The 27408-nt window shown below is 43.6% G+C and overlaps 1 protein-coding gene across 1 annotated transcript in view; it reads right to left on the bottom strand.

Annotated features, from left to right (window-relative positions):
- Positions 1-27408, bottom strand: part of HMCN1 (hemicentin 1) — a 286626-nt gene that overhangs the window by 144964 nt on the left and 114254 nt on the right. Inside the window, exons 21-30 of the mRNA XM_033151379.1 lie at positions 25374-25533; positions 22846-23020; positions 17775-17902; positions 16198-16470; positions 15577-15672; positions 14237-14431; positions 12708-12838; positions 11534-11681; positions 10521-10647; positions 5526-5680 (exon numbers count right to left, since the gene is read on the bottom strand). Of these exons, the coding sequence (XP_033007270.1) occupies positions 5526-5680; positions 10521-10647; positions 11534-11681; positions 12708-12838; positions 14237-14431; positions 15577-15672; positions 16198-16470; positions 17775-17902; positions 22846-23020; positions 25374-25533 (1588 nt within the window). The remainder of the gene's footprint in view (positions 1-5525; positions 5681-10520; positions 10648-11533; positions 11682-12707; positions 12839-14236; positions 14432-15576; positions 15673-16197; positions 16471-17774; positions 17903-22845; positions 23021-25373; positions 25534-27408) is intronic.

Genomic DNA, 27408 nt, shown 5'->3' with positions numbered 1-27408 from the left:
CACTGCGAGTTTTTAACTCGCAGTAGATCGCAGTCTCTTGGGAGTTGGCCACCCCTGGATTATACCATAGCAATTCCTCTTTAGCCCCAGCTCAAACTGCTTCCTGGGATAATATTAGTACATACTTGAAAGAGACAGGAAAGATCTAATCGGAACCGTCTTCAAAATATAAACTCAGATATGCAGTGTTTGTGAACATTCTTATTTGCTCAGTGCATGAAGTGTTGAAACAAAGTTTAGACTAAAGCATAGCGTATGCTTCAAAATATATAAACTGTTAACTATTACAAAATATAATCCACTACTGCAAAGTACTAATAAATGGGGATGCCTCTGATGTTTAGATAGTAACCTGTATAATAACTTTGAATTTGCTTTCAAACCCACGTTGAACATTTATCTGAACTGCATAACGGTATTGTCTGTCTTATCATACAAGACTCCTTCCCAAAGGCCCTTTGATCCATGTTTGGGTGCGTGAGAGAAAAACAAAAAGAGAAAACATATCCCACATATTTTAAACAGACTACATGCACACATGAGACTCTTGAAAGTCCCATGGACTGCAAGAAGATTGAACCTATCCATTCTTAAACAAATCAGCCCTGAGTGCTCACTAGAAGGACAGATCCTGAAGTTGAGGCTCCAGTACTTTGGCCACCTCATGAGAAGAGAAGAGTCCCTAGAAAAGACCCTGATGTTGGGAAAGATGGAAGGCACAAGGAGAAGGGGACGACAGAGGATGAGATGGTCGGACAGTGTTCTCGAAGCTACTAACATGAGTTTGGCCAAACTGTGAGAGGCAGTGAAGGATAGGCGTGCCTGGCGTGCTCTGGTCCATGGGGTCACGAAGAGTCGGACACGACTGAACAACTGAACAACAACAACAACAACAACATGCACACACTCAGGACAGGGATTCTTGCACATTATCCTGGTGAAGCCATCTGCCCAAACACAACAGATGCCTTCCTGAGAATAAGAAGGACTGAGCATACAGGCACCGTTCCATTTTATTTCACCCTGGGTAAAAGGACGGTAAAAAGGGAGTTTGCTGAAGCATGTGGATCCTGCAGCCTAATTCAAACAGAGGGGGGGGGGTTCCAGAGTTGAAGAAAAAACATCCATGTAAATCAATAGTAAAATGAACGGATTGCTTCACTGACAATCAGCCAGCCATTGTCAGCCAGCTTAGCACATCAAAAAAGCAAAATAATATGGGGCTCAGATTGGCTAAGGAGAGCCTTAACTTTCACCCTAGACACCCTTTGTGCATTCCCTCAGGAGACCCGACTCATATTTTGAGAACCACAAGTAACACTTCAACACTGCGCGCTGGTTTCAGCATTCCTTGAAGCCCCGAACAATTCCCCGTCCTCCGGAGGCAACAGCTTGTGTGGATTCCTAGCCAAAAACAATGTATGTAAACTAATCATTCGCAGATGCTCCTGCGAGACACTGCGAGCGACATCCGCAAGCCAAACCCTCAATGAGTAGCTTGACTGATGGTGGAGGTAATGTTTGCCTGCCAATGTAAGCCCCGCGCTGCCAAACAAGTCGGTTGATTGCAACTTGCCAACACCCCGGGTTCCAAGATATCATTCAAAATGACACTTTAAAAGATGCAAAAGGTCGAATAAAAACAAACACTGGTGGGGCAGGGGTGTTGCATGATTGCGTATCGAGGACCTCAAGCCACCCCCCATTGACTTGACACAGGAGACATCATTTTTGGTTTGGGTTTTTGGCAAATAATTTAGGGCCACAACTTTATTTAAATACAAATTCGGTGAGTGGTTGCGTAGGCATTGGTTCAGACTACTGTCACACCGGGACAGAGGCTGGCCTAAAACCAGCGATTGGGAGAATGCCGCTGAGGAGAGTTAAGGACCGGGGGGAAGCAACGTGTCCCTCTCCCCATGGTCCCGGGGACTCGGCTTATGGCCCTAACCCTTACCGGGGGCTTCGGACAAAGCATAAGAGTCGCCGGATTCCTTTAACGGAATTCCCAGCATCAACCTGATTCTGGATGGGCAGCGCCCAATCCAGCAATCCACACAGGAACCAATGCCTAACCGCCAACCTTACAAGTTGTGACAAGTTGCTACTGCAGTAGGCAAAACCAAAAGGCACAGCCAATCGGCCAGATGGACAAATTCCTACTGGGCCCCTGCTACAAAGCAGACGACCCCATGACAGGCAGTTGCAAGGTCAAAGCAGAGGCCTAAGAAAAAAGGGGGGGCGGGACGGGTGATCAGCAGCTGAAGCCAAGAGAAGGATCACCCTGCGTGCGGAGGCGTAAATAGGACGCTAAGCTGTCCATCACAAGTTGCAACATTAACTTTTGCCCAGTAACTCCTAACTAACCAATAACTACTAAGGCCGGCTACCGGCCCCACCCCCGCAGGAAGGGAATGTGTCTTGCCAGGTCCCGATCGCAACACGTGCTCTTACTCATGGTAGAACCCGATATGGCAGAAGGCCTCCTGGTGACCTCCCGTCTAAGATCTCTTCAGGCAAACCTTTTTCCCGCCTGTTACAAAATGGGCACATCTGACCTGTCCATCATTTTGATGCCTGTATCCATACCTAAGGAGATCCCGGGGTCTCTTTGAGCCTGTTATCAGCACAGACAGACAGGATTGATTTAGTTTCTACGCAAAGAGGAGCCCTGCACTGCGCCAGATACGGGGATGGGAAAGGAATTTGGCTCGGTTTGCGTTTTAATGTGAACCTGTTAGGGAAACATTCTTTAAGAAACAGATAAAAGTTCCTGGACGCTTTAAAGAGGGTTCCAGAATTTTCTTTAGTGTGTAGGAGTGGCAACTCTAGGCTTTGTTGGTGTCAGGCGGAGGTGCAAATAAAGGGAGGAAGTTGCAGGCTGCAATTTCCGCACGAGGAAAGCACACACACACACACACACACACACACTGTCAGCACGCACGCTGATAACAAGTTTGGAAGTAAGGCAACGTGTACTGCTGATGCTGTGAGTTTTGCTGTGTCAGGATTGTTAATTACTAGACTGAGATTATACCGTGCAGGAGAGACAAAGAAGGAACGTACCGGTAAATAGCTTGTATATTATAGTAACGGAAATGCTTGTGCAACCAGCCAAGCAATAAAGAAGCTCTTGACTGTGAATCTGAGTATGACTCCTGTTCTTGTCCTCTTCCTCCGGGGAAAACTCTGCTACATAGCTTTCAGCTTTTCCCTTTTTTAAAGGGAAATTCCCTTATTCCGAATAGGATTCCTCGCAAGAAAAGGGAAAAGTTGACAGCTATGCTCTGCTACAAACCGTAAGAAGTGGTTTTGCCGAGGTGCCACCACACAAGCAGGAAGCACAGCAGAAGTGTGTGGACTGTAACTTCTCTTCCCCCCTCCCCTTTCAATGAAGATTACCCGCTCTGGGACCCCACAGCTAATTCTCCCCTGGCCTCCTTGCTGGCCCAAGTAGGATTAATTTAGCCAGCTAGCCTTGGGCCATTGGGGCGGGGTGAGCGTCCCAAGGGGGCGCCACAGTGAGCATCCATGGGGGCGAGCCACCCATGGCAGGCTGAGCCACGGCACCCAGAGTCAGTGTGGTGTAGTGGTTAAGAGTGGTAGACTCGTAATCTGGTGAACTGGGTTCGTGTCTCCGCTCCTCCACATGCAGCTGCTGGGTGACCTTGGGCTAGTCACACTTCTCTGAAGTCTCTCAGCCCCACTCACCTCACAGAGTGTTTGTTGTGGGGGAGGAAGGGAAAGCAGATTGTTAGCCGCTTTGAGACTACATGAATACCAAGTCTCGACTGCCCATAGACTGAACAACAGCATTAGGACCACAACCTTTTTAAAATACGTTTTAAAAAACCTGTTCACTGTAACTCGTGGCATAAGATAAGAGTTAAAAAGTTAAAGGCAGCTTAGAGGACTCTGACCATCCCTTAGCATGTATCTGTTAACCGGTTTTGTCATCACTGCCATGTTGGTTTGAGACCACGTAAAAAGCCTCTGCCAATGTTTCTCCTTTTGTGCTCAGTCCCTTGGGAGCTGGATTATTGCATCAAAAACATACCCTCAGATTGAACCATGTAGGCAGACATTTTACATGTACCCAGAAGACGTGGGAGAAACTACGGAGCCAAAGGCAAAGGAGAAGGAGGGTTTTGTTAGTCTAAAAACGTCCCTTCAATTTAAACAGAAATGAAACAAATCCAGTGGGAGAGGAGATTTCAGATTGCCTCTCTTTTTCATTTACTATCCTCTTAGAAGGCAGACAAGTAATTTAACTGATTAAATATTATTGTCATTTTTTTTGTCTAGGTCTCACACCCACCTTCTGAACTACTGTCTGCAGTTGGGGTCAAAGAGTCTAGGAAAGGTAATTGGATATACTGCCCCATCCAAACCTACATCCTCTGCCCTGTTTTAATTTGAAGGCCCAGAGCATGTGGTCAGTTTGCATTACACAGACTGCCCCCACACCCCACACAGATTATTCACACTCGCCCCCCCCCCCTCCATTTTCGGTCTCCTGACTGTTTTTGTTCTCTCTCCACTCCAATGCAGCCTTGATGTGCAAGATCGCTAATAACCTCCTCTTAAACTTTCTGGCAGTCTATCACAAGTTTCCTGTCTCAATTATTACATGAGATTCAAGTTGTTCTGCCTGGCTTCTGTCAGGGCTAGACAATAATTACAACCCCCACATAAATCTCTGCTATGTTTTTCTGCCAACCTGCCTTCCTTCCTTCCTTCCTTCGGTTCTGCTCACTATCTATGCCCTGGAGAATGTCTGCAAATTCTCTACTTATGCTGAAATTAACTAAGAAGTGAGGTCAAGCTTTCCTGACAAAGATCCCCCATTAACTCCTTTCGAGATAAACTGGTTCAACAAAAAAGAATCACCTTACCAATCAGGCAGTCTTCAGGCACTTTTAACAACTGTTTATTTTACATATGTTGTTTGCTTATTTCATTTACGAATGACTTCCTATGAAGCGTCGCAGAGCAAATGCCCAGTAAAGGATGGTTCAAAAGCTGGAGAGGGGGCAGGTGTTTTTTTTTGGAATCTTGGGAGCAATGAATAAGAAAACTTTAATTTTGTTAATTCTCTCTGTTGCAGTTGGGATATTGCGCTATGTGCCTGGGAATACAGTGGTGCCCCACTAGACGAATGCCTCGCTAGACGAAAAACTCGCTAGACGAAGGCATTCGTCTAGCAGAAGGCTGCCCCGCAAGACGAAATTGTCTATGGGGCTGCCTTGCAAGACGATTTTTTTTTTGTCTAGCGAAAACCGCGGTTTGCATTGCCGCTTCGCTAGACGAAAAAACCGCTAGACGAAAATATTCGCAGAACGAATTATTTTCATCTAGCGGGGCACCACTGTAAATGATACAAACTAAAATGCATTGGCACTGAGAGAAAAGTGTGTGTGTGTGTGTGTGTGTGTTCGCCAGGATTACCAGGAGCTTCCACTGTTGTTCCTTACCAAAACAAACAGAAAAGATTTGCTAAGATCATGCATTTGTAAGTTACTTACCGTGGATTGTGAGTTTGAGTTCCTTAAACTGTTTGCCAGCAGAATTGGCTGCACTGCACTGGTAGCGCCCTTTGTCTATTCTCCGAGCACTCTTAATGTGCAGGATCTGGCCTTCATCCAAAACCTCAATATTAGGATCCCCTAGGAAGAGGGGCCTGCAGGAAAGCAAAAACAAAAAAAACACCACCACTTCTGTGATACTGTGGGTGCACACAAGCCACAATGAATAACCTGGAACTTATTTCTGCATAAACATGCCTAGGATTTCACTCTGTGTAATACACCACTCCTTCATCTCATCAGCATTGGGTTATTGTAACCAAACGGGTGTATCCAGCTGGTGTCTCCAAACTGATGGCAAAATGAGTCTCCTGCCAATGAAATGGGGATCCTGGAAATATTTAGCAGTTCCCCCTCCCCCTTCATTCCTCCACCACCACCTCCATTGCTGTTCTGAAAGGTCCCCCCCCCCAATCTTCTAAATCAGATTATTCAGGGGAAATGAAAGGGCAAGGGGAAATTGCCAAGCAACACCATCATTCATTCATTCATTCATTCATTCAGCCTTTATTGGCATAATATCAAAATTTAAATGATATACCTATTAAGATATACTACAATGTCATGACCTTTTTATTGAGCACCAATTCCCCTTTGGTTGCACCAAGTTTGTGGGGAGGTTATGCATTTTCATTCCAAATACACATTATTAAATGCAGTTTGATATGTTTACGGTGCCTAACCTCGCTGATATTAAAAGATAACTATCAATCCCTTTGGAGCAAGGCCATAGTAAAGAAGTTGACAAGTATAGGCCTCCATCCACCTAGCCTCATGTCACGTGATTTTAACTCAGCAAAGATCACTGTTAAACAGAGGTTAACAGACATAGAAAGACAAAAGGATCTGAGTAAAGTTCCTCACTTTCTAATTCAGGAGGAACAGAGATACCTGTCCTGTCCAGCCAGATATTTATTCCAACCAGAAATACCCTCTCATAGAAGAGCATTTACTCTAGCCCGTAATCACATAATGCCTTCAGCAGTTCTCCAAGGGAAGTACAAACGAACCCCATTGTGCGAGAGATACTGCCTGTGCGGATCTGGAGAGGTGGAAAGTACTGGCCACATACTCTTGCGATGCTGCTTCTACGAGGAGATGCGAGGCGAGTTTATCCATTCGATGCTGGCTGAGCTACCTGGACGCTCGGACAATTTCTATATAGAGTGGCTTCTCTCAGATGCTAACGCTAATGTGACAGCAAAGGTAGCCAGGTTCTGTGCTAGAGCCATAAAAATTCAGTCCGATCTAGTTCACAGTACCCACACAACTTCAGGACAGAGCTAAAGACGAACCAGTGCTGTAACCGGCTGTAGCCCACCTTTTAAAGTAGTGATATCTTCTTTTATCTAAAAATTTTAAAGCTTATAGTTTCTATTTATAGTTCATATTTTAGCATGTATTTTGGATTGTTTTTTATGGATATGTGCGTGCTGGTTGAGAACCGTAACAATAAATCTATCTATCTATGTTTACGGTGCAGAGGACTGTACCAAGGAAATATGAAAGCTAGTGAATATCTAAGTTCAATGTCTGCATTTTAGTCTGGCCGATACGGATCAAGTCACAGTTCCTACTGAAATCTGCACAGTTCTGAGTTCCTTGTGCATGTCCAGCCATAACTCTACTAGGTCAAACTGCTGCAAATAAATGGTGCGTCTGCATTACAAAATTCAAATCAATGTGAAAATCTACTGAATTGTCACAGCACCAACAAACCAAGGCACCGCGGAAGCCACAGTTCTAAGTAGGAAGCTAGGGATCAGCAAGAAATCACCCTTAGGGTTTCATTGAACAAAATCACATTGTTCAACATTTAAACCCGGCTCAGAACAGTTTACATTTGTTATGTAGATGTGCCCAAACAATTCGAAGCCACAGTCTGTCAGCATTTATTCAGTTATTAAGGTTCTTAACTCAGGATCTCCTTCCTTGGGGGGTTTGAAGCAGAGATTGGATGGCCATCTGTCATGGATGCTTTAGCTGAATTTCCTGCACTGCAGGGGGTTGGACTAGATTCTATAATCGGAAAATATTTGGGGGGGAACCCCAGATGTTCCTGAACCACATCTCGCATCAGCTCCAGCCAGCATGGCCAATAGTCAAAGTTTGACAACATCTGGGGGGCCAAAAGTTTCCCTTCCCCAGCCTTAATAATCTGAGCCTGTGTGCAAATCAGACCAAAGTGGTGCTAAAATACCCAAAGATAAAGAAAGCATCAGGTAACATCTACCAGCGATGTTCTACACTGAACAAATTTCTAAATTACAGTTGCCATTAGAATATTCACTTTGGCTACTGGCCTGCATTACTAAATGCTAATGCTATTTGTCCAAGAATATTTATATACTCATTTTTGTTGTCCAGCTAACATTTGTACTGCCAAGTCCAATCCCCTTAAGGGGCTTTTCCTGGAAGATGTGTAGTTCAGAGGCTCAAAATCTCAACTTTGCAGTATACTGTGCTGGAATGTAACTCTGTGCATCTGTAAAAAACATTTCACCTCCTTCTATATTCTGCTGAACAAATGAAATAATAGGCTTGATCCACTTGAAACGCCTAGCGGGGTCGCTCACATTCATTTCATTAAGGCTTCCATTCACAAGTTTCCAATTCATGTGGCTGCTTTTTGAACAGATATGAAAATTTCACCTGCAGATTGATCTTAAAGCCAGGGGGAGTCTGCTGTCTCGGTTCACACAAAGCCTTGTTTCACCCTGGGACTACAAACGTCACAAGAAGGTATGGTCTAGTACCTTACTTCAGCAGGTTTTTACATTCCTAAAAGGCTTCGTGGTGTTCATTTACTAAAGCTGAATGGATGAAAATAATGTTTTAGCTATATGTCAGTGTGTCTGACAAATCAGTAGGTGACAGGTAGAAGAGGAGCTTCCCTTGGCTTTGTGATTACATTTTGGGAAAGCATGAGTAACCTTTTTGCTACAAGTTACTGAACTGGGCAGATGAGCAGCTTTAGCTTTCATCTGGACTTTCCCACACCACAGTTTATGTGAATTTAAAGGTGATTTTTCCTGGGGGGGGGGGGATCCCTTTCATCCAAGTGGCAACCTGCACCCCACCTCCCCCCTGGTATGCCCGGCAGAGGAACTTAAGGTCCATGAATAACCATAGCTTAGAGGTCCCGGGCCCTAAGGAAGCCAGCCTATCCTCCACCAGGGCCAAGGCCTTTTCAGTGATGGCTCCGACCTGGTGGAATGCTCTGTCCCATGAGACTAGGGCCCTAAAGGACTTGATTTCCTTCCGCCGGGCCTGTAAGACAGAGCTATTCCACCTGGACTTTAATTTGAACTCAGCTTGATCTTTTATTTTCCTTTTCCTGGTATGTCCCACGTAGGACCTTAAGGTCCTCAAATAATAATCTTTTGGAGGTCCCGAGCAACAAAGACGCTAGGTTGGCCTCAACTAGGGCCAGGGCTTTCTCAGTATTGGCCCCGACTTGGTGGAACAGCCTATCACAAGAGACCAGGGCCCTGCGGGATTTGGCATCTTTCCGCAGGGCCTGCAAGACGGAGCTGTTCCACCTGGCCTTTGGGCTGGTTTCTGTTTGATTTATGCTTCATTCTTTTATTGGTGGGTTATTTGAAAATGAGACTGCAGTTTTAATATTGAATTTTTAAATTTGTATTTTAATCTGTTATTTTAAATTGATTGTGTTATGTTTTTGCTGGAATTTTAATTAGTGTTAGCCGCCCTGAGCCTGGTTTTTGGCTGGGAAGGGCGGGGTATAAATAAAAACTTATTATTATTATTATTTTCTCTCCCCCCCTCTTTTTATGAAGATTAGCCGCTCTGGGAACCCACAGCTAATTCTCCCCTGGCCTCCTTGCTGGCCCAAGTAGGATTAATTTAGCCAACTAGCCCTGGTGACTAGCTAATGTTTATTGGATGGATTTCCCCCAATATTGATTTTTGAACTTTGATTTTTTATTGTTACTCACACTTTTATACTGTATTTCATGCTGCTTTATGTTGTATTATAATTAAGTGTTTTAAATCTATATTGGGAATCCCAATATAAAACTGCATGTTACTCGACTGTGAACACACTGAAGCACATGGTGTGTAGGTTGTATCTTTGTGTTGCCTTTCATGTGCAGCAATCCGTCACCACACTCCCTACTTTGTTTTGCTTCCGTCAGCCCAAAGGGAAGGATGCTGCCTGCCTTTTCCCAGCCACGTTCACATTTTTTGTTTCTTCGTTTATTTTATGGGAGCTCTTTTGCACAGAACTGCTCTTGCACAAAACAGCTGTATTAAAAAGAACAGGTGCTGTTTTTCTAGGGGGGAAAAGAGGTGCTAGAACTCACCACAAATGCCTCCCTTTGTTCTGTTGGAATGGCAACAACATTGCCCACCTGAGAGGTGCCAGAACTGAGTTTCAATGAGTTCCAGCAAAGAAAGGGGGGAAAAAGAGGACTGATGTGCAGAAAACTGTAGCTGTGTACACTCATTTGGGTGGCGCTGTGGTCTAAACCACTGAGCCTAGGGCTTGCCGATCAGAAGGTCGGCGGTTCGAATCCACGCGATGGGGTGAGTACCTGTTGTTCTGTCCCAGCTCCTGCCAACCTAGCAGTTCGAAAGCACGCCAAAAAGATCAAGTACATAAATAGGTACCACTGCGGCGGGAAGGTAAACAGCGTTTCCGTGCGCTCTGGTTTCTGTCACGGTGTCCCGTTGCACCAGAAGCGGTTTAGTCCTGCTGGCCACATGACCCGGAAAGCTGTCTGCGGACAAAGGCCGGCTCCCTCGGTCTGAAAGCGAGATGAGCGCCTAAACCCCATATTCGCCTTTGACTGGACTTAACCTTCCAGGGGTCCTTTACGGTTACGGTTACTTTTACCAATATATCAACAGGAAGACAACAGTTCCTCATCTCTCTTTATATCTTGCATCAATGTAAGAACTGGCACTTACTTTCCGTCCTTGAACCACTGGATGACGGGGGGAGGAGTACCACTGACTCTGCATTCCAAGGTGGCATCATGGTTGAGGACGACGGAAACTTCGCTAGATGTGTCAGCACCTGTTATGGTGGGTGGGACTTGATAGGAAAGAAAACATTGAGAATCACTAGCTGGAGGAGGCGGAGAGTGGTTAAACAAAATGTATCATGCTCCCTGACTCTTATAGATGGGGCTGGATCACATTGAAAGAAGAAGCAACCAAAATTAGTAAGGGCCAAGGTTAAAGCTCACTGGGAAAGGATATATAATGAAATGAAAGGGATGTTTAAAATAACCTTTGTAAAAAAAATATAAAAAATAAGAAGCTTTTATTTTGGGAATTATAGGGGCAGAACTACCTAAAATGTATAGAAATTTATTCATGTATGCTACTACAGCGGCAAGAATGTGACTTGCCCAAAAATGGAAAGAAGAAGAAGTCCCAGCAAAGGAAGAATGGATACAAAAACTTATGAAATATGCAGAAATGGTGAAATTTACTGGAAGAATAAGAAATCAAGATAACTTAAGTTTTTAAAAAAAGAATGGAAATGGTTTATCGAATATTTACAGATAAATTGCAAATAGATAAAAACATTGGCAGGGCTGCTGTAACAATCTGCAGTGTATATTTAAAGAAGATGAACAGAGGAGCAAATTAAGTTAATTTGGATATTAAAAGAAGATATTAAAAACAAATTTAAGGAACCGCAGGAAGAGAGGGAAGCAAGTCAAGTTGTGAAACGTCAAAATGATTATAAAATGAGTGAAATGTATAAACTTGAAATGTATAAACAAACAAATAAATTTAGTAAGGGCCGCAGGGCAGGGAACTTAGATGCTATTGTAAAAAGATGCGAGAAAACCTGAGTTGGCATTAGGTCCCCCACCACCGTTATATAACTTATGCTTATATTAAATGTCAGGTTTACTTGAAATACCAAAGGCTACTTTCTGAAGATTACTATCTTTAACAATACCAACCTCGCACATCTACATTGAAGAATTTCTCTGAGCTCCCTGCTATGTTGGTGGCTTTACATGAATACAGTCCAGCATCATCGGTTGCAGCTTTAAGAAGTTTCAACAGCTTCCCATTGTTCAAAATCTGCAGGGTGCTGCTCTCCACCACCTGAAAACAATCCAAGGATAACTAATTCAACACCTGCCAAATACAGCATCTGAATAATCTACCTTACCCATGCCATTTCCTGGGCCTAATTAGGCAAGTCACAGTTTAAAAGTATTCCTGAAAGTTATAAAGCAAGATCTGCAATTAGGAGTCATGGCAGAGGCTAAATAATTTTACAGATAGCAATAAATTATCACTATGATCTTCCAAATCTGAAGAGGCAGTTGTTTCCTTAACTGGTTTTCTACCAGGGCAAGGATGGAGGCAGCAGGACTGGAAAAATCACTATAGCCCAGAGCTATAATAACCCTTCCACTCTTGCATGAGCACAAGTAACTTATTGTTCAATACCTACTTCTCCATAGCAAACTACCATTTGAAGTATAAACACTGCTTAAATACAGGTGAAACTTGAAAAATTAGAATATCGTGGAAAGGTCCATTTCTTTCAGTAATTCAACTTAAAAGAAACAAAATAAAAAAAATCTTTCCAGTAGCACCTTAGAGACCAACTGAGACCACCTTAGAGATCAACTTAAAAGGTGAAACTAATATATGAGATAGACTCATGACATGCACAGCGAGATATGTCAAGCCTTTATTTGTTATAATTGTGATGATTATGGCGTACAGCTGATGAAAACCCCAAAGTTGAAATTGTTAATTTGGGGTTCTCATCAGCTGTACGCCATAACCATCACAATTATAACAAATAAAGGCTTGACATATCTCGCTTTGCATGTCATGAGTCTATCTCATATATTAAACTCCAGTAGCTAATGAAAACAATTGCTTACATAAATGGACTTCTCCACGATATTCTAATTTTTCGAGTTTCACCTGTATATGCAACACTCAGTCCAAATCTATCCGAAGGAGACAAGCATCACCAAAGAGCAGAGCAGCTAGCAAAATAAAAATACAGAGTTCTTCCTGATTTTACTGGGGAAGAGGAATTAACATTGTTGGGTTTTATTTATTCTACTTGTAGGGCGGGGGGGGGGGGTCGACCACACCTATACATACCTGAACATCAGCTTTGTACCAAGCGATGATGGGAAACGGGTTGCCAGATACCTCACAGAACAGACTTGTGGGCTGATTAATCGTCACAGATGCATTTGTCACCGTGTCCTGATCTCTGATTTCAGGTGGAACTGCAATCAAATAAGCTGATTAAACATTTGGGTGCTTGGTTTTGCTTTTTAAAAACATATTATTTTATTAACTATCTATTCATTTCATGAAATTTATAAACTGCTAAATTGCAAAAACACACCCTCAAAGCGGTTTTTGCAAAATATAACACTGCAAAATCAAGAAAGATTTACAACCCTGCTTTGAAGCAAACACTAGTTAAAATACTAAAACAGATTAAAACTACCTCAACTTCCTAAGCATCTGGGTAGGCTTGTCTAAACAGGAATGTTTTTAGCAGGAACTGAGAAGGCTACAGTGAAGACGCCTGCCTGATCTCACTAGGCAGAGAGGTCCAAAGGGAAGACGCTGCCACATTAAACGATTTGAGTTTTTACAAATGCAGAACGGGTGTATTATGTGGCACCTGGCAGTAGTGCCAATTCCACTGATCGAAGCGGGCATTCTTGTCTTGTTTATTATTTAGCTTCCACTCACAATGAAATGTGCTCCCCACCCCTGGGGCTGACATTTATTCAACTAATACCAAAAACCTAGTCAATTTGCAAGCAGAGTCAATAGACAGAAAAAAAAATAACATTTGTATATATAGGTAAAGGTAACGGTACCCCTGACTGTAAGGTCCAGTCGCAGACGACTCTGGGGTTGCGGCGCTCATCTCGCTCTGTAGGCTGAGGGAGCCAACGTTTGTCTGCAGACAGCTTCCGGGTCATGTGGCCAGCATGACTAAGCCGCTTCTGGTGAACCAGAGCAGCGCACGGAAACGCCATTTACCTTCCTGCCGGAGCGGTCCCTATTTATCTACTTGCACTTTGACGTGCTTTCGAACTGCTAGGTGGGCAGGAGCTGGGACCGAGCAATGGGAGCTCACTCTGTCGCGGGGATTCGAACCGCCGACCTTCCGAATGGCAAGCCCTAGGCTCAGTGGTTTAGACCACAGTGCCACCCGCATCCCATTTGTAAATATAGCATTAGGTAAAAAGGTAAAGGTAAAGGACACCTGGATGGTTAAGTCCAGTCAAAGGTGACTATGGGGTTGCAGCACTCATCTTGCTTTCAGGGCAAGGGAGCCGCTGTTTGTCCACAGACAGCTTTCCGGGTCATGTGGCCAGCAGGACTAAACCGCTTCTGGCGCAATAGGACCCCGTGACGGTAACCAGAGCGCACGGAAATGCCGTTTACCTTCCCGCCAGAGTGGTACTTATTTATCTACTTGCACTGGCATGCTTTTGAACTGCTAGGTTGGCAGGAGCTGGGACAGAGCAACCGGAGCTCACTCTGTCACGAGGATTCGAACCCCCGACCTTCCGATCAGCAAGCCCAAGAGACTCAGCGGTTTAGACCACAGCTCCACCCATGTCCCTATAGCATTAGATAGACATCTGGTGCTTGTTTACCATGAACCTTCAGGTTGTAAGTTTTTTCTGTGCTTCCAGCTTCATTGACCGCAACGCAGACGTATTCTCCATTGTCATATGGTGTGACTGAAGCAATAACCAGCAGGGTGCCATCTTCCAAGATTGAAATGCCAGGTTCATTTCCAGTTAGCTCCTTGTTATTATGCAACCATTTTATTACAGGCTTTGGGGTACCTGCAGAGAAGGATAGAGCTTCTAACATGGCTTCTTAAATTTCACTTTAAAAAGGAAATACTTTAATAATAAGGTTTTTGGGAGTCTTCAATGAAACACAGGCCAGTAATTTAACTGACACATGCCCTGCATGGAGACAACAACAACCCAGGAACAAAGAGATTGTCTAACAATGCACTTAGATTTTATATAATTTTAATTAAATTTTCTGTTTTACAATTTTAAATACTCATTTTTACATCCTTCAGATCTCAATGACTTCCCTTCTTCTCTTTCCATGGTTCATTTTACATATCATAAATCTCTGCATATTTTACAAAAAAATTACCCTATACCATTCCGTATTCCATTATTGCATCCACCAAAACTTGTTTAAACTGTTGAGTTTATCTTAATGCTGCCAGCGTTTTCAGCTGTACACAATTATTTCCCATATATTCAATAAACGTTTCCCAAGCTTCTTTAAATGTATGTTCCGTGGCAACGTCCCTCCCTCCCCGAAGGAAATAATGACACTTGAGACATGATATAGGTTTAATGGGCGTAAAGGCCACGACTTTATTGGTTAACCACTATATCTGACCCCAACCCGTGTGTTGGAAGTCCAGGAAGGGTTAACCACCAGGAGGAGCCCCAGTGATGCGTATCTAGTGGAACTCCCCCTGTGATCACTGTGATCTCCGGGTGGAAAGAGGGGGGATTCCCGCCATCTCCTGCTTAAAGGGAAGCAGGACACGCCCCCCAGCCGACCGGATTGGTCGGCCTTCGGGCAATGCAGTAGGAATCCAGCCAATCACACAGGGGCTGAGCTCTCAGCCCCTGTACGCGTGGTCGGGTTGTGACGCCCGCAACGCCACCTCCTGCGCATGCGCAGAAGTGGTTTTCTTCTTGTTCTCTTATTCTATGTTAAGTCTGCGAGTTGTGCAGATTCTGACAACTTAAGTTGCCGTTCTTCTTTAGTTGGGACCCGCAATGCACTCCCGCTGAAGTATGTCAGCACACCCAGTGAACTTTTAAAACAATTAACTGGGTTTTCTCCCACTCTCCCAGGAGTAGCTACTGGCAATGTGGCTGAGAAGATGCCTCAGGTTTCCAAGAAGAATTCCTGGAGGTCCTAGCTGCATGAATAACATTGCATTCCATACCTTTGGCTGGACATGGGAAGGCAATTTGTTCCTTTGCTACTCTTTCCTGCAGCGGAGTGTTGTACGGAGGATCAAGCGCGCCTACAGTAGGAGGTTCTAAAGTGAGGGAAGGAACAGAAATTAAATATTGCATCACTTGATTGCCCAAAATGTATAAGTTTCTCAAAATTCTGTTTTAACACTCAGAAATATAATCTGATACAGTGGCACCTCGGTTTTCGAATGTCTCCATTAACAAACTTTTCGGTTTTCCAACATCGTAAAACCGGAAGTAAATGCTTCGGTTTTCGAACATGCCTCAGAAGTCAAACATCAAACTCTGCTTCTGCTGAGTGCAAGATCCTGAGGCCTTGCTTTCGGCTACTGAGTTTTCGGTTTTCGAACGTTTCAGAACTCAAACGGTCTTCCGGAACGGATTACGTTCAAAAACCGAGGTACTGAAAATGATACTGTTGAAACGAAAAGATACCTGAGTGTCTCGTCTCATGTTAAAAAGTTGAATCCTACTCAGATGAAATACATATTTTTCTCACATGCTTCTTGTCTTGTGCTATTGCATACTAAAAACAAAAGCGACAATCTATTACTGTGCTAACATTTTTGGCTCCATTGCTATAGTACCTTGAACGTGGACCATTATCTCAGCTTCGTCACGGCCGGCAATGTTACTTGCCACACATTTGTAGATTCCCGAGTCTGATATCAAGACTTTGCTGATTCTGAGAGCCCCGTCTGAAGGGGCGCCATATTGCCTGTTGTCTACCAAAATGGGATTTTGGTCTTTAAGCCAAGTGATCGTTGGAGTTGGGATCCCATGTGCGTTGCAAGGTATATCGATTCTGGAACCGGCTTTTGCTTTCATCACTCGAGGCCCACGTTGTATCTTTGGAGGAACTAGGCAAAGTGAGTTAGTTAGTGCTGACACAGAAAGGTTTTTATCAGACAATTCAGTAAGATATGATCGATGGGAGTGCAGCACCTGGCCTCTACCTGGCTTAAAGACTTTGAAAATCAACGAAGAGCACCCTCTTAACTATCAACCCCAGCTAGCATGGCCAATGGTCAGAGCCGTGGTCCAGAAACACCTAGAGAGCCAGTGTGGTGTAGTGGTTAAGAGCAGCAGACTTGTAATCTGGGGAACCGGGTTCGTGTCTCTGCTCTTCCACATGCAGCTGCTGGGTGACCTTGGGCTAGTCACACTTCTTTGAAGTCTCTTAGCCCCACTCACCTCACAGAGTGTTTGTTGTGGGGGAGGAAGGGAAAGGAGAATGTTAGCCGCTTTGAGACTCCTTCGGGTAGTGAAAAGCGGGATATCAAATCCAAACTCTTCTTAGGTTCCCCATCCCTGCTCTTAACCATACTGATTATGAAGCAAATTCCAATTGCTAAAGCACATAGAGAGGCATATGTTGAGTTTATTTAGGGCGGAATTCAATGTTGTGTTTTTAGCATCGTTCCATCACCGCAGGCATTCCAGCTTCCCAAACAGAACCATCTCCCCTCTCTTCCCCTTCAATATAGAGGAGGAGGAGAGGCTGCAGCTGACAAGGCCCAGTCCCTTGTGATGCGCTAGCTCTGAACTGCAAAGAGCAGAGAGCCGCCCTGGGCGGGAAGAATGGGAGAGCCGAGCAAAACACAAGGAGCCTTCATTTATTTTTTTTAAAAATGCTTTTTTGCGTGCGTGTCTAATCTTGCCACTTTCTCCCATTTATTTATTTATGGGTGTGTGTTTTTATTTTTTTTGTAAATCTACCAAAGAATAATAGTTTTTAAAAAACGGGATTAAGAGGTTTTCTCAGGATAGTGGAGGCCTTGTCTGCTGGTGTCCTGTTGGTGGGAATGCCCTGTGGGCAGGAGAACAAAAAAAGGGAGCTGAGGATGGTCAGTTGGAGAGGAGTGAGAAATGCCCCTATTTTCACCCGAGGAACGTTGGAGAGTCTGTGCTTTTGTGGGTTTCTTTGGGGTCTGGAAAAGCTGTTAAGGATGCCTGCTGTACTGCACTTTTCTTTCATTAAGACAGGATTTGTGGAAGGAGACATTCCAACGGACTGTGCCTGCCCAAGAAGCCCTAGTGTCAAGACCCAGGCATCCCTCTTAAAATATATGGGAAGATTCGGGTGGCAGCAACTGAATGTACGTCTAGATCCCCACCCCCAACTGACTCAGAAAGGACTCTTACTGCACTCTAAACAGCTTACCATGTACATTGAGCTTCACTGACTGAGTCGCATTCCCGGCAATGTTTGTGGCTACACAGAGATACATGCCACTGTCTGAAACCCGTGTCTCAGTGATCTTCATTGACCCTGAAGGGAGGAAGGTGTGTCTGGAAAAAATAGGAAACAGATATGACTATATAAATATTTACCATGAGGGGGGAATGCACATTGCTGAGACATTAGTAATGAATACCACACACTAAACGGCATCTGTTCAGTATTATTTTTTTGCTCAGATTGGCCCGGTTTTCACCTAACTGTGCTTGCGATCTGTCTTCCTTCTACATATCTCGCGAATGATGTAAGAGACTGAGAACAACCAAAAAAAATTCCCCTTTTAAATATGCCATGCCATCCAATCTTTGGAGAAGTTAGTGGTTTTTATATCGTGAAGAAGTGTCCCCCACCCCATATATCATCACATGGCATGTTCACTGAAAACAGGAATTGAGGGACCTCCGTTAGAAGTAAAACTTTCCCGGTCCAGAAACAGGTCTCTTTGGGGGCTAGCCACTGAAGGAGATGTACCAAAATGGCTGGGCACAGGGCCCCTCAGACCAAAAAAAACCCCAATGTTCCCCACTCCTGTTTGTGGGCAGCTGAAGGGAATTGCATAACCTTTCCAAGAGTAGCTTGATACTGCTGCTGAGGATCAATGGGGCCGCACACAACAATCATGCACAAGACCTATAAAATCTTTGGAGAAAAGCAAATTTCTAACAATAGCTGTATTTTGCCTCACGTGTTGTTTTGAGAAACAAAAACTACACAGGCTCACGTTAAAATGTAAACGGAACCAAATTTCTCCCCCATCCCTGGTCAGAAGAAGTGGCAGACCATATATTCAATGCATTCTTTGAAAAGGAGGGATTCTCTATGTTAGTAATAGTCTCCATGCTTACGCTTCATTAATGCTGATTTACAACAAATTACTATACTGCTACTAACAGCAAAGCAGTGTACTGCAGGAAAAAACAGAAATCTTCCTACCATAACTGATTAAGAAAAACATGGCAAACCAAAGCATACATATGAGGAAAAACACAATACTTAATAATCAAGGAAACAAATTGATTCAGAGGTGGGTCTTGTTTTTCCATTTCTGGAATGACAAAGTAAATGATTATATTTCCCCCCATTAATTTATTCATGGTATTATAGAGTTTTGGTTATACCAGGGGTCGCCAAACTAAGGCCTGCGGGCCGGATATGGCCCGTGCAAGCCAATTAACTGGCCCTCGACGACCTTCAACGCCCGCTCTTACCGGCACAGCACGGCGCAGCTGCCCATCTCCGGGTTGGTGCGGCGCCAGAAATAGCTTGTGCGCATGCACAAGCATCATTTCTGGCACACCTCTGGCGCGGTGGTGGAAATAGCTTGTGCGCATGCACAAGCGTCATTTCTGGCATGCTTCCGGGACTGCGGAGGCCCGTGCGCATGCACACAAGGTATTTCCAGTGCTGTGCCAGAAGTCCGCCGGAAATGATGCTTGCGCATGTGCACAAGCTATTTCCGGTGGGCGCTGCGCTGCGCCAGAAGTGCGCTCGGAAAAGCGAGTGCGCGCGCGCGTATGGGCGCACGTTCCCCTGCCCTCCAGCCCGCTGCGCAATTGACGGCGGAGGAACTGGCCCAAGGCGAGGTAAGTTTGCCGACCCCTGAGTTATACTGTCTCTCTCCCCTCTTCATATATCATTTCCATGTTGCTATTGTTGTTTGTTTTTCCTATTTTTCATTTATTTATTTTCTTCTTTTTTTTTCTTCTTGCACGAGAAGCAAAGCTGCTCAGTGTATAATGGCTTTCATCCCACACTGTCACAACCTAGTATTGATAATATTTATTTTTAAAAAGAAAAAGGAATAGGAATCCATGCCAAAACAAAGTGAGGCTCAAACAGAGCTACATTTCGTTCCCAAGTGTATATTCTGACGCTATGTCTGAGCCATATAATCCCAGTCAGGTGAAGAACAGAAAATGAGGGGCAGGGAGAAAGTGAAGCCAAGCAAAACAAGCAGATAGACAAAGCCATGACAGGAATGAGATTTGGAAACAAGAAAAAGCTGGGAGGCAGGAGCAGAACCCGATGCAAGACCAAGAACGAGGCTACGCAATCAGCAACTGCGCATGGTATCTGTTGCTGCACAACACCTACTTCCAACTGTACATCAAGGCAGCCCCATTAAAAAATAAATAAATCCCAATATAGTGGTACCTCTGGTTAAGAACTTAATTCGTTCTGGAGGTCCGTTCTTAACCTGAAACCGTTCTTAACCTGAGGTACCACTTTAGCTAATGGGGCTTCCTGCTGCCACCACGCAATTTCTGTTCTCATCCTGAGGTAAAGTTCTTAACCCGAGGTACTATTTCTGGGTTAGCGGAGTCTGTAACCTGAAGCGTCTGTAACCCAAAGAAGAAGAAGAAGAGTTTGGATTTGATAACCCGAGGTACCACTGTAATAGCATTTCACGAAGAAAGTTCGCGGCCAGGAATGGGAAACTGGATCTGCCCCGGGGGCCGGATCCTGACCACTCCCAGCCCCTGCAGGCCAGCGAGGCCCCCCACCCACCACCTGAGAATCATCTGACGTGAAGCTAAGTGTTCGCCTTTGTGGTTCGAAATCAAACTGCACCAGCAAAGGCACAGAGGGCTTGAAGGTGCAGCCTTCTCTTAACACCAGCTAAATTGGCTAAAATGTACAAGACAAGAACTAACGAGTGCTGGAAATGAAAAGAGAGGGAAGGTGTCTTCTACCACATGTGGTAGACTTGTAAAGAGGTGAAGGCTTTCTGGGAAATGGTATATAATGAGCTAAAGAAAAATATAATGAGCTAAAGAAAACATCACTGGCAGGGTTGTCCGAAGACTTGTAATGAGAAACTTTCTATTTGTATTTAATTTTTGAGCTATTTTGTAATGAGTGTTAAGTAGAACTGGAAAACCTACAAAATGCAAATGATTACAAAGGTTACTTTTGAAGGAAGTCTAAAGAGCCAAAGTGGTAAAGTGGAGAATGATTATGTGAATGGATAATATTAAATGGAAAATAAATAAAAATGAAGGTGTAGCCTTCTCCAAATGCTAACATGTTGGGACTTTCAAACAAAGAGAGAAAGAGGAACCAATGCCAAAAGTAGCCACTTCAGAGCTTGACTGCTTTGAACACTTGTTTTAACTCTGGGTTCAAAACCAAAAGGTGTGGATCTCTTAAAATGGAGAGACTATAACGTTGCAATTTATTTTGCAAACTACTGTGGTCGTCGCAGACATCGCTTGTCTATACATGATGGCCCCGATCCAATGCACAAGAGCAGCACACGGCTAAGCAGCAAAGCTATTGGAATCAGGCCCGTATCGGGAATCTGACAGTCAAAGCTAAGGCACTGATATGTCTACAATATGTTGTCTTACTGCGGCCGAATATGAGTTTGAGACTCAGCACTGAGTTCTTGCAATGCAGCTTCCATGCTTCAATTATTGGGGGATGCTGGATTAATTTCATAAGTCTTTTCAGCTGAGAAACGTTTCAAGGCTAGTATGGATCTGATCACTGCAGATGGTGACAGCAGTCACGAAATTAGAAGACGCCTGCTTCTTGGGAGAAAAGCAATGACAAACCTAGACAGCATCTTAAAAAGCAAAGACATCACCTTGCCGACAAAGGTCCGTATAGTTAAAGCTATGGTTTTCCCAGTAGTAATGTACGGAAGTGAGAGCTGGACCATAAAGAAGGCTGATCGCCGAAGAATTGATGCTTTTGAATTATGGTGTTGGAGGAGACTCTTGAGAGTCCCATGGACTGCAAGAAGATCCAACCTATCCATTCTCAAAGAAATCAGCCCTGAGTGCTCACTAGAAGGACAGATCCTGAAGTTGAGGCTCCAGTACTTTGGCCACCTCATGAGAAGAGAAGACTCCCTAGAAAAGACCCTGATGTTGGGAAAGATGGAGGGCACAAGGAGAAGGGGACGACAGAGGATGAGATGGTTGGGCAGTGTTCTCGGAGCTACTAACATGAGTTTGGCCAAACTGCGAGAGGCAGTGAAAGATAGGCGTGCCTGGTGTGCTCTGGTCCATGGGGTCACGAAGAGTCGGACACGACTGAACGACTGAACAACAACAACAAAATGGATGAGTTGGGGTTTCTTGTTGCTATTCTTATGTCAAACAATGTTCTGTAAAGCTACCCCTGGCCTGAAAAAATGAAGCATTTCAGAAAGTTTGAAACTTGTTTTGTTTTTGTAACCACATATTAGAATAGGGTACATAGCATTACTAAAACTTAATAAGAGCAGCCAGAATGTGTGGTAACTGCATTGTAAAATCCTATTAGATTGTCTAATTTGAACTAAGTGTATTTTGCAATAAATATTCACAATGCTGCATTGTACTCGGCGTGGAAAACCACAAAAAGCACAGTGGGATTTGGAAGAATTTCTTGATTCTGATGCAAACCCTCCCGTGTCAACTTAAGGATTTCAGCTAATAGACTAGAGAAACTGGAATCAAAATTTTGTACCAAAGAGAATTGAGATAAAGCTAGCATTCCTGGCACGGTCCAGGAAAGTGTATTAAAAGACGACACCAGAAAGATTATTTTTGTACATTTCTGCGTTTCACTGAATGAAAAAGCAGGCAGCCATGCAAATACGCGAGCAATCAACGAGGCAAATTTGCAATGGTGAACCTCAGGCAGAGCTTATCTGTGCCACAAACTTATTTATGAGTTTTGTATAATTTAACAGCATGGCCTCCTCTCAAAGAACCCTACTACAGATTGCTGAGAAAAGATTACCTGCTTCCTCCCCTACAGAACTACATTTCCTTGTATTCCCTATAAAAGGGGAATTAATCAAAAACGAGAAAAAAGGCACATTGCACTGCAGAACTCCCGTTCCCAGGGAAAAGAAATAAAAAAGTAGGGTGAAACACTACTTTCGGACGCCTTAAATATAACTCTGTAGATCTTTATAAACACATGAGAGTATCTAGCAAGCCCTGAATGTTTTTATTTTGAATTTGTCCTACAGATGAAAAACAAATAGAACTGTTACCTTGGAGAGTATGGAGATATAAGTTGCATTTCTTTAGCCCAGGTTATTATAGGTGGTGGCAAACTTTTCACCTCACAGGGAAGTGTGACTTCTTCCCCTGCAGTCACTGAAATCTCGATTGGATTGTCCCGCGAAAATCCTTGCTGGTCTCCAGGTCTGGACACCCTTGGTTTCACTGCAATAGAACATTCATAAAATCAAAGCATATCTACGCATTCTGTTCCTATATGTTTCGCCCTAGATATCCTCCTTTACTCCTATTTTGTTTTATTTGGCATCTGTTGTTATATTTTGTTCTGTTTTACTATCACTGTTGTGGTTATTGCACACACAAAAGTATCCAGGTAACAAAGCATATTATATCCAAAAACCTTTCACTTCAGCTTAATGTGTGCTGCATTCTGGATCTGCTGCATGCTCCATTCACAACTGCCAACAATGCTTGTAGTCAAAACACTGGAACTGGAGGATAGAGTCAAAGGGATAATCATTATCCCACACCCCGCTGAATCCGAACCCAAGGCTGGATTTCAATTCAGGTCATCCAACAGTCTATCCTCTGGACTTCTCAAGCTCCCCATGTGGGCTAGCTTACAGGAAATGAATATTCAGGTGATACTGAGCATATACTGAATATTCAGGTGATACTGAGAGCCAGTGTGGTGTAGTGGTTAAGAGCGGTAGACTCGTAATCTGGGGAACCGGGTTCGCGCCCCCGCTCCTCCACATGCAGCTGCTGGGTGACCTTGGGCTAGTCACACTTCTCTGAAGTCTCTCAGCCCCACTCACCTCACAGAGTGTTTGTTGTGGGGGAGGAAGGGAAAGGAGAATGTTAGCCGCTTTGAGACTCCTTCGGGTAGTGAAAAAGCTGGATATCAAATCCAAACTCTTCTTCTTCTTCTTCTTGATAAATGCAATAGTGAACAGCATAGTGGGGTGGAAGTCTTTCTTTCTTTCTTTCTTTCTTTCTTTCTTTCTCTCCTTTCTTTGGCAATCACTCATAGTCAAGTCAGAATGTCTTCCATAAACACGGTTTTAACAGTGAGTCGGTAAGTGATTGTGGAGGCCAATTCTGGATCTACACGTCCTTCCACAGTGAGGACGTAGGATTCCAGGCGGGAGTTGATCACGGTGAGGGTTTGCCAAGCATGCCTTCCTCTGAGCACGTTTCTCCCTTTCGTCCTGAGTTTGAGCGTCTTCAAAGCCCATGACACCTTTGGTAAAGGCTGTTCTCCAATTGGAGCTCTCGCAAGCCAGTGTTTCCCAGCTGTCGGTGTTTATACTACATTTTTTTAAAGATTTGCCTTGAGAGAGTCTTTAAACCTCTCTTGTTGACCACCAGCATTACGCTTTCCAATTTTATGTTCGGAATAGAATAGCTGCTTTGGAAGACGATAATTGGGCATCCGCACAACATGACCAGTTCAACTAAGCCGGTGTTGAAGAATCATTGCTTTGACACTAGGGATCTTTGCTTCTTCCAGCACGCTGGCATTAGTTCACCTGTCTTCCCAAGTGATGTGTAAAATTTTTCAGAGACACCGTTGATGGAATCTTTCAAGGAGTTGGAGATGGCGTTTATGAGTGGTCCACGTTTCACAAGCATACAGTAAGGTTGGTAGTACAATAGCTTTGTAAACAAGCATTTTGGTTTCCCTGCGAATGTTCCATTCCTCAAACACTCTGTACTTCAATTGGGAGAAAGCCTGCGCTCGCAGAGCTCAGGCGATGCTGGATTTTGGCATCAATGTCAGCCCTTGTGGAAAGGTAACTGCCCAGGTAGGTGGAAGTAGCCTACTCATCTGTGTGTTTAAAATGTGCTTTAAGTATGTGTTATGGATGCAGCCATAGTTACTGCTGCTCTACCCACATACCGGTAAGTCTATTTCAGCATACAGATCATACCCTGAATTTTGATGAATTTTGATGAATACAAAGAAATTTCAGAAATAGACTGGAAAGAGAAGTGGCTGAATTGCAACTAATCACCAAACTTAAAACCATGGAGAAACCTGGTCTGAACAAAGACATTGGATTCTTATCTCATTGTACATGACAAAGCTATCTTTAGCCTTTCCCTGCAAGACTAATTGCAGCCGTTATGAGTCATCAACAGGTTTTCCACACCCATCAGCTGATACCCATTCCCACCACCGTTGTGAGTAATACCCCTCCCCACTCCCTCACTGTATTTAAGGATCTGGTGACTTCTGTTTAAGTGTATCTGAAGAAGTGTGCATGCACACGAAAGCTCATACCAAGAACAAACTTAGTTGGTCTCTAAGGTGCTATTGGAAAGAATTTTTTATTTTGTTTTGACTATGGTAGACCAACATGGCTACCCACCTGTAACTTTGATGAACCAGTTCAACTAAACAGCACTCAAAAATATCCAGGCCACATTTGCCTTGCGCTCTCATGTTGCTTTCCTGGATTTTCCACTCTTTCTTTTTAAGGCCAAAAAGCCGAATTCTCAACTGAATTGAAGTAAACATGATCTGAATACGCAGGCTTTAGTGTCTACTTACCATAGACAGTCAGTTGAACTTTGCGCGTTGCATAGCCCGCCGCATTTGTTGCAGTGCAGATATATTCCCCAGTCTCCTCGCCTCCTGGAGAAACTACATACAGACTCCCATCAGACCCCGCAGAGAATTTCAGATTGCTGGGAGAAATCACCTCTCCTTTCTGGGGAAGACAGGGAAAAGCCAATGGGATGAACTTAACCAGATGGAACAATGTAAGAATATCTGAGAATTCTTCACAGAAGAAGACCTTTTAAATGTTTGTTTTGATCGCACAGTTTTTACCACTTCCATCTATTGAGCTATGTCAAAGGTTTATTCCAATCCTACTAGTGTTTTCAAACTTCCTCGATTCAATCTTAAATAATCCACAAATTTACTCCAATCTCTTTGAAACCTTGAGTCGTCCTGGTTTCTGACCCTGCCGGTCAGTTTTGCAAGTTCAGCATATTCCACCATCTTCGTCTGCCACTCATCAATCGTTGGTAATTCCTGTAATTTCCACTTTTGGGCAAGAAGTATTCTTGCAGCAGAGAATGGACTAGAAAACCTGCTGACGAGAGGGAGGGGAGTCGTAGCTCGGCAGAGCATAGATTTATGTAGTTTGTGTGTAGATGTTTAATTGGCTCTAATTTGATTTAATTGAAAAATAAAAAATTATTATAAATAAAAATTAAATGTTTGTTTTGACGCTGCCTTTACACTGAAATGGACAGTACGGCAACAATTACATCAACTTCCTGACTTGTGAAAACGACGTCAATTGTGTGAAATGACGCAGAAAGCGAAGCAAACGACGTAGTACTCGGTGGAGAATGAATTGCAGCAAAATGGAAATCGCGCCGACTGTGACAAATACAGAATGAAAACCAGCCCTATGTAAGAATAGCCATGCTGTCTGAACAATGATCCATCTAGTTCCACAACCTTGCTGAGTTAGCCTTCTCTGCTTGGATATTGGTGTGTGTGTGTGTGTGTATATAATTTCATTGTTTAGTTGTTTTCCTTTAACCGTTTTATTGATTTTTTGCATTAATTATCGCTTGCTGTCTCAGCTGTGGGAAGTTAGGATGTAAATATTTATAATGGGGTGGGGGAACCTACAAAGGGACATTCACGAACGGGTAGGATCATCAATATCCGTTCCATATGGACTGGCCACAGAGGCTCTACTTCAAGCAGCTGAGTCTGGATAGGTACCTAAAGAACCACATATTCCCATATAAACTCACCCAACTGCAAAGGTCTTTATTGGAGGCCCTGCTCAAAATTCTACCCATCTCTCCAAAAGATAGGGCTTTGTTGGCTGTGGAGCTTTGACTTGGAAACACACAAACACAAACCTCATCCATTCATCTCAGTGCTTTCCTTTATGCTCTGTGGGCATCAATTCAAAACAGTACGATTTACTCCATTACCTTGCAGACATGTTCTTATTTATAGTTAAGCTTTTGATGCATGTCTACAGAGATGCATTTATTGATTTATTTCACCACTATTTAAGCTAACGTCGCTTTTATTTATTCTATGGACTTGTTGCAAGCCACCTCGGGAACTAAGACTGGAAGGCAGGATTTAAATATTTTAAGTAACTAAACCTATGTATTTATTGAATCCCTCTCAGGAGCCATTAGGATTGCCAAGCGTTACTTGGTAGTTTTTGTAGACTAGTTAATGGGGCCAACTTGACTGAGTAAGGGTGGGGGGGGGGAGGCGAACCTTGCTTATTTCTTAGGCTGGCTTGATGTTGGCTTGCTATTATTCTAGGATTTATTTATTTTTTAAGATGGCATTTCCTTCCACCAATGAATGCTCTTGAGATTTTGGTAATATGCATATTGAATGAATGAATGAAATTTTCTTTGCATCAGCCATCGGTCATAGCAACAAAAAGCATTGCAATATACACAGAACAAAATAAAAGTCAGTTATATAAAACATGGTTTAGGGTCCTGAATCAGCAGTCAAATAGTGGACCTTATTCTGATTGCCCCAGCTAGAAACCTTGCAACCTTTGCAGTCATCTGCTCTTCTTGAT

The sequence above is a fragment of the Lacerta agilis genome, chromosome 6, assembly GCF_009819535.1.
Source record: "Lacerta agilis isolate rLacAgi1 chromosome 6, rLacAgi1.pri, whole genome shotgun sequence".
Classification (NCBI taxonomy): Eukaryota; Metazoa; Chordata; class Lepidosauria; order Squamata; family Lacertidae; genus Lacerta; species Lacerta agilis.
The sequence above is the reverse complement of the archived record's forward strand: the minus strand, read 5'-3'. Positions and strand labels throughout refer to the sequence as shown.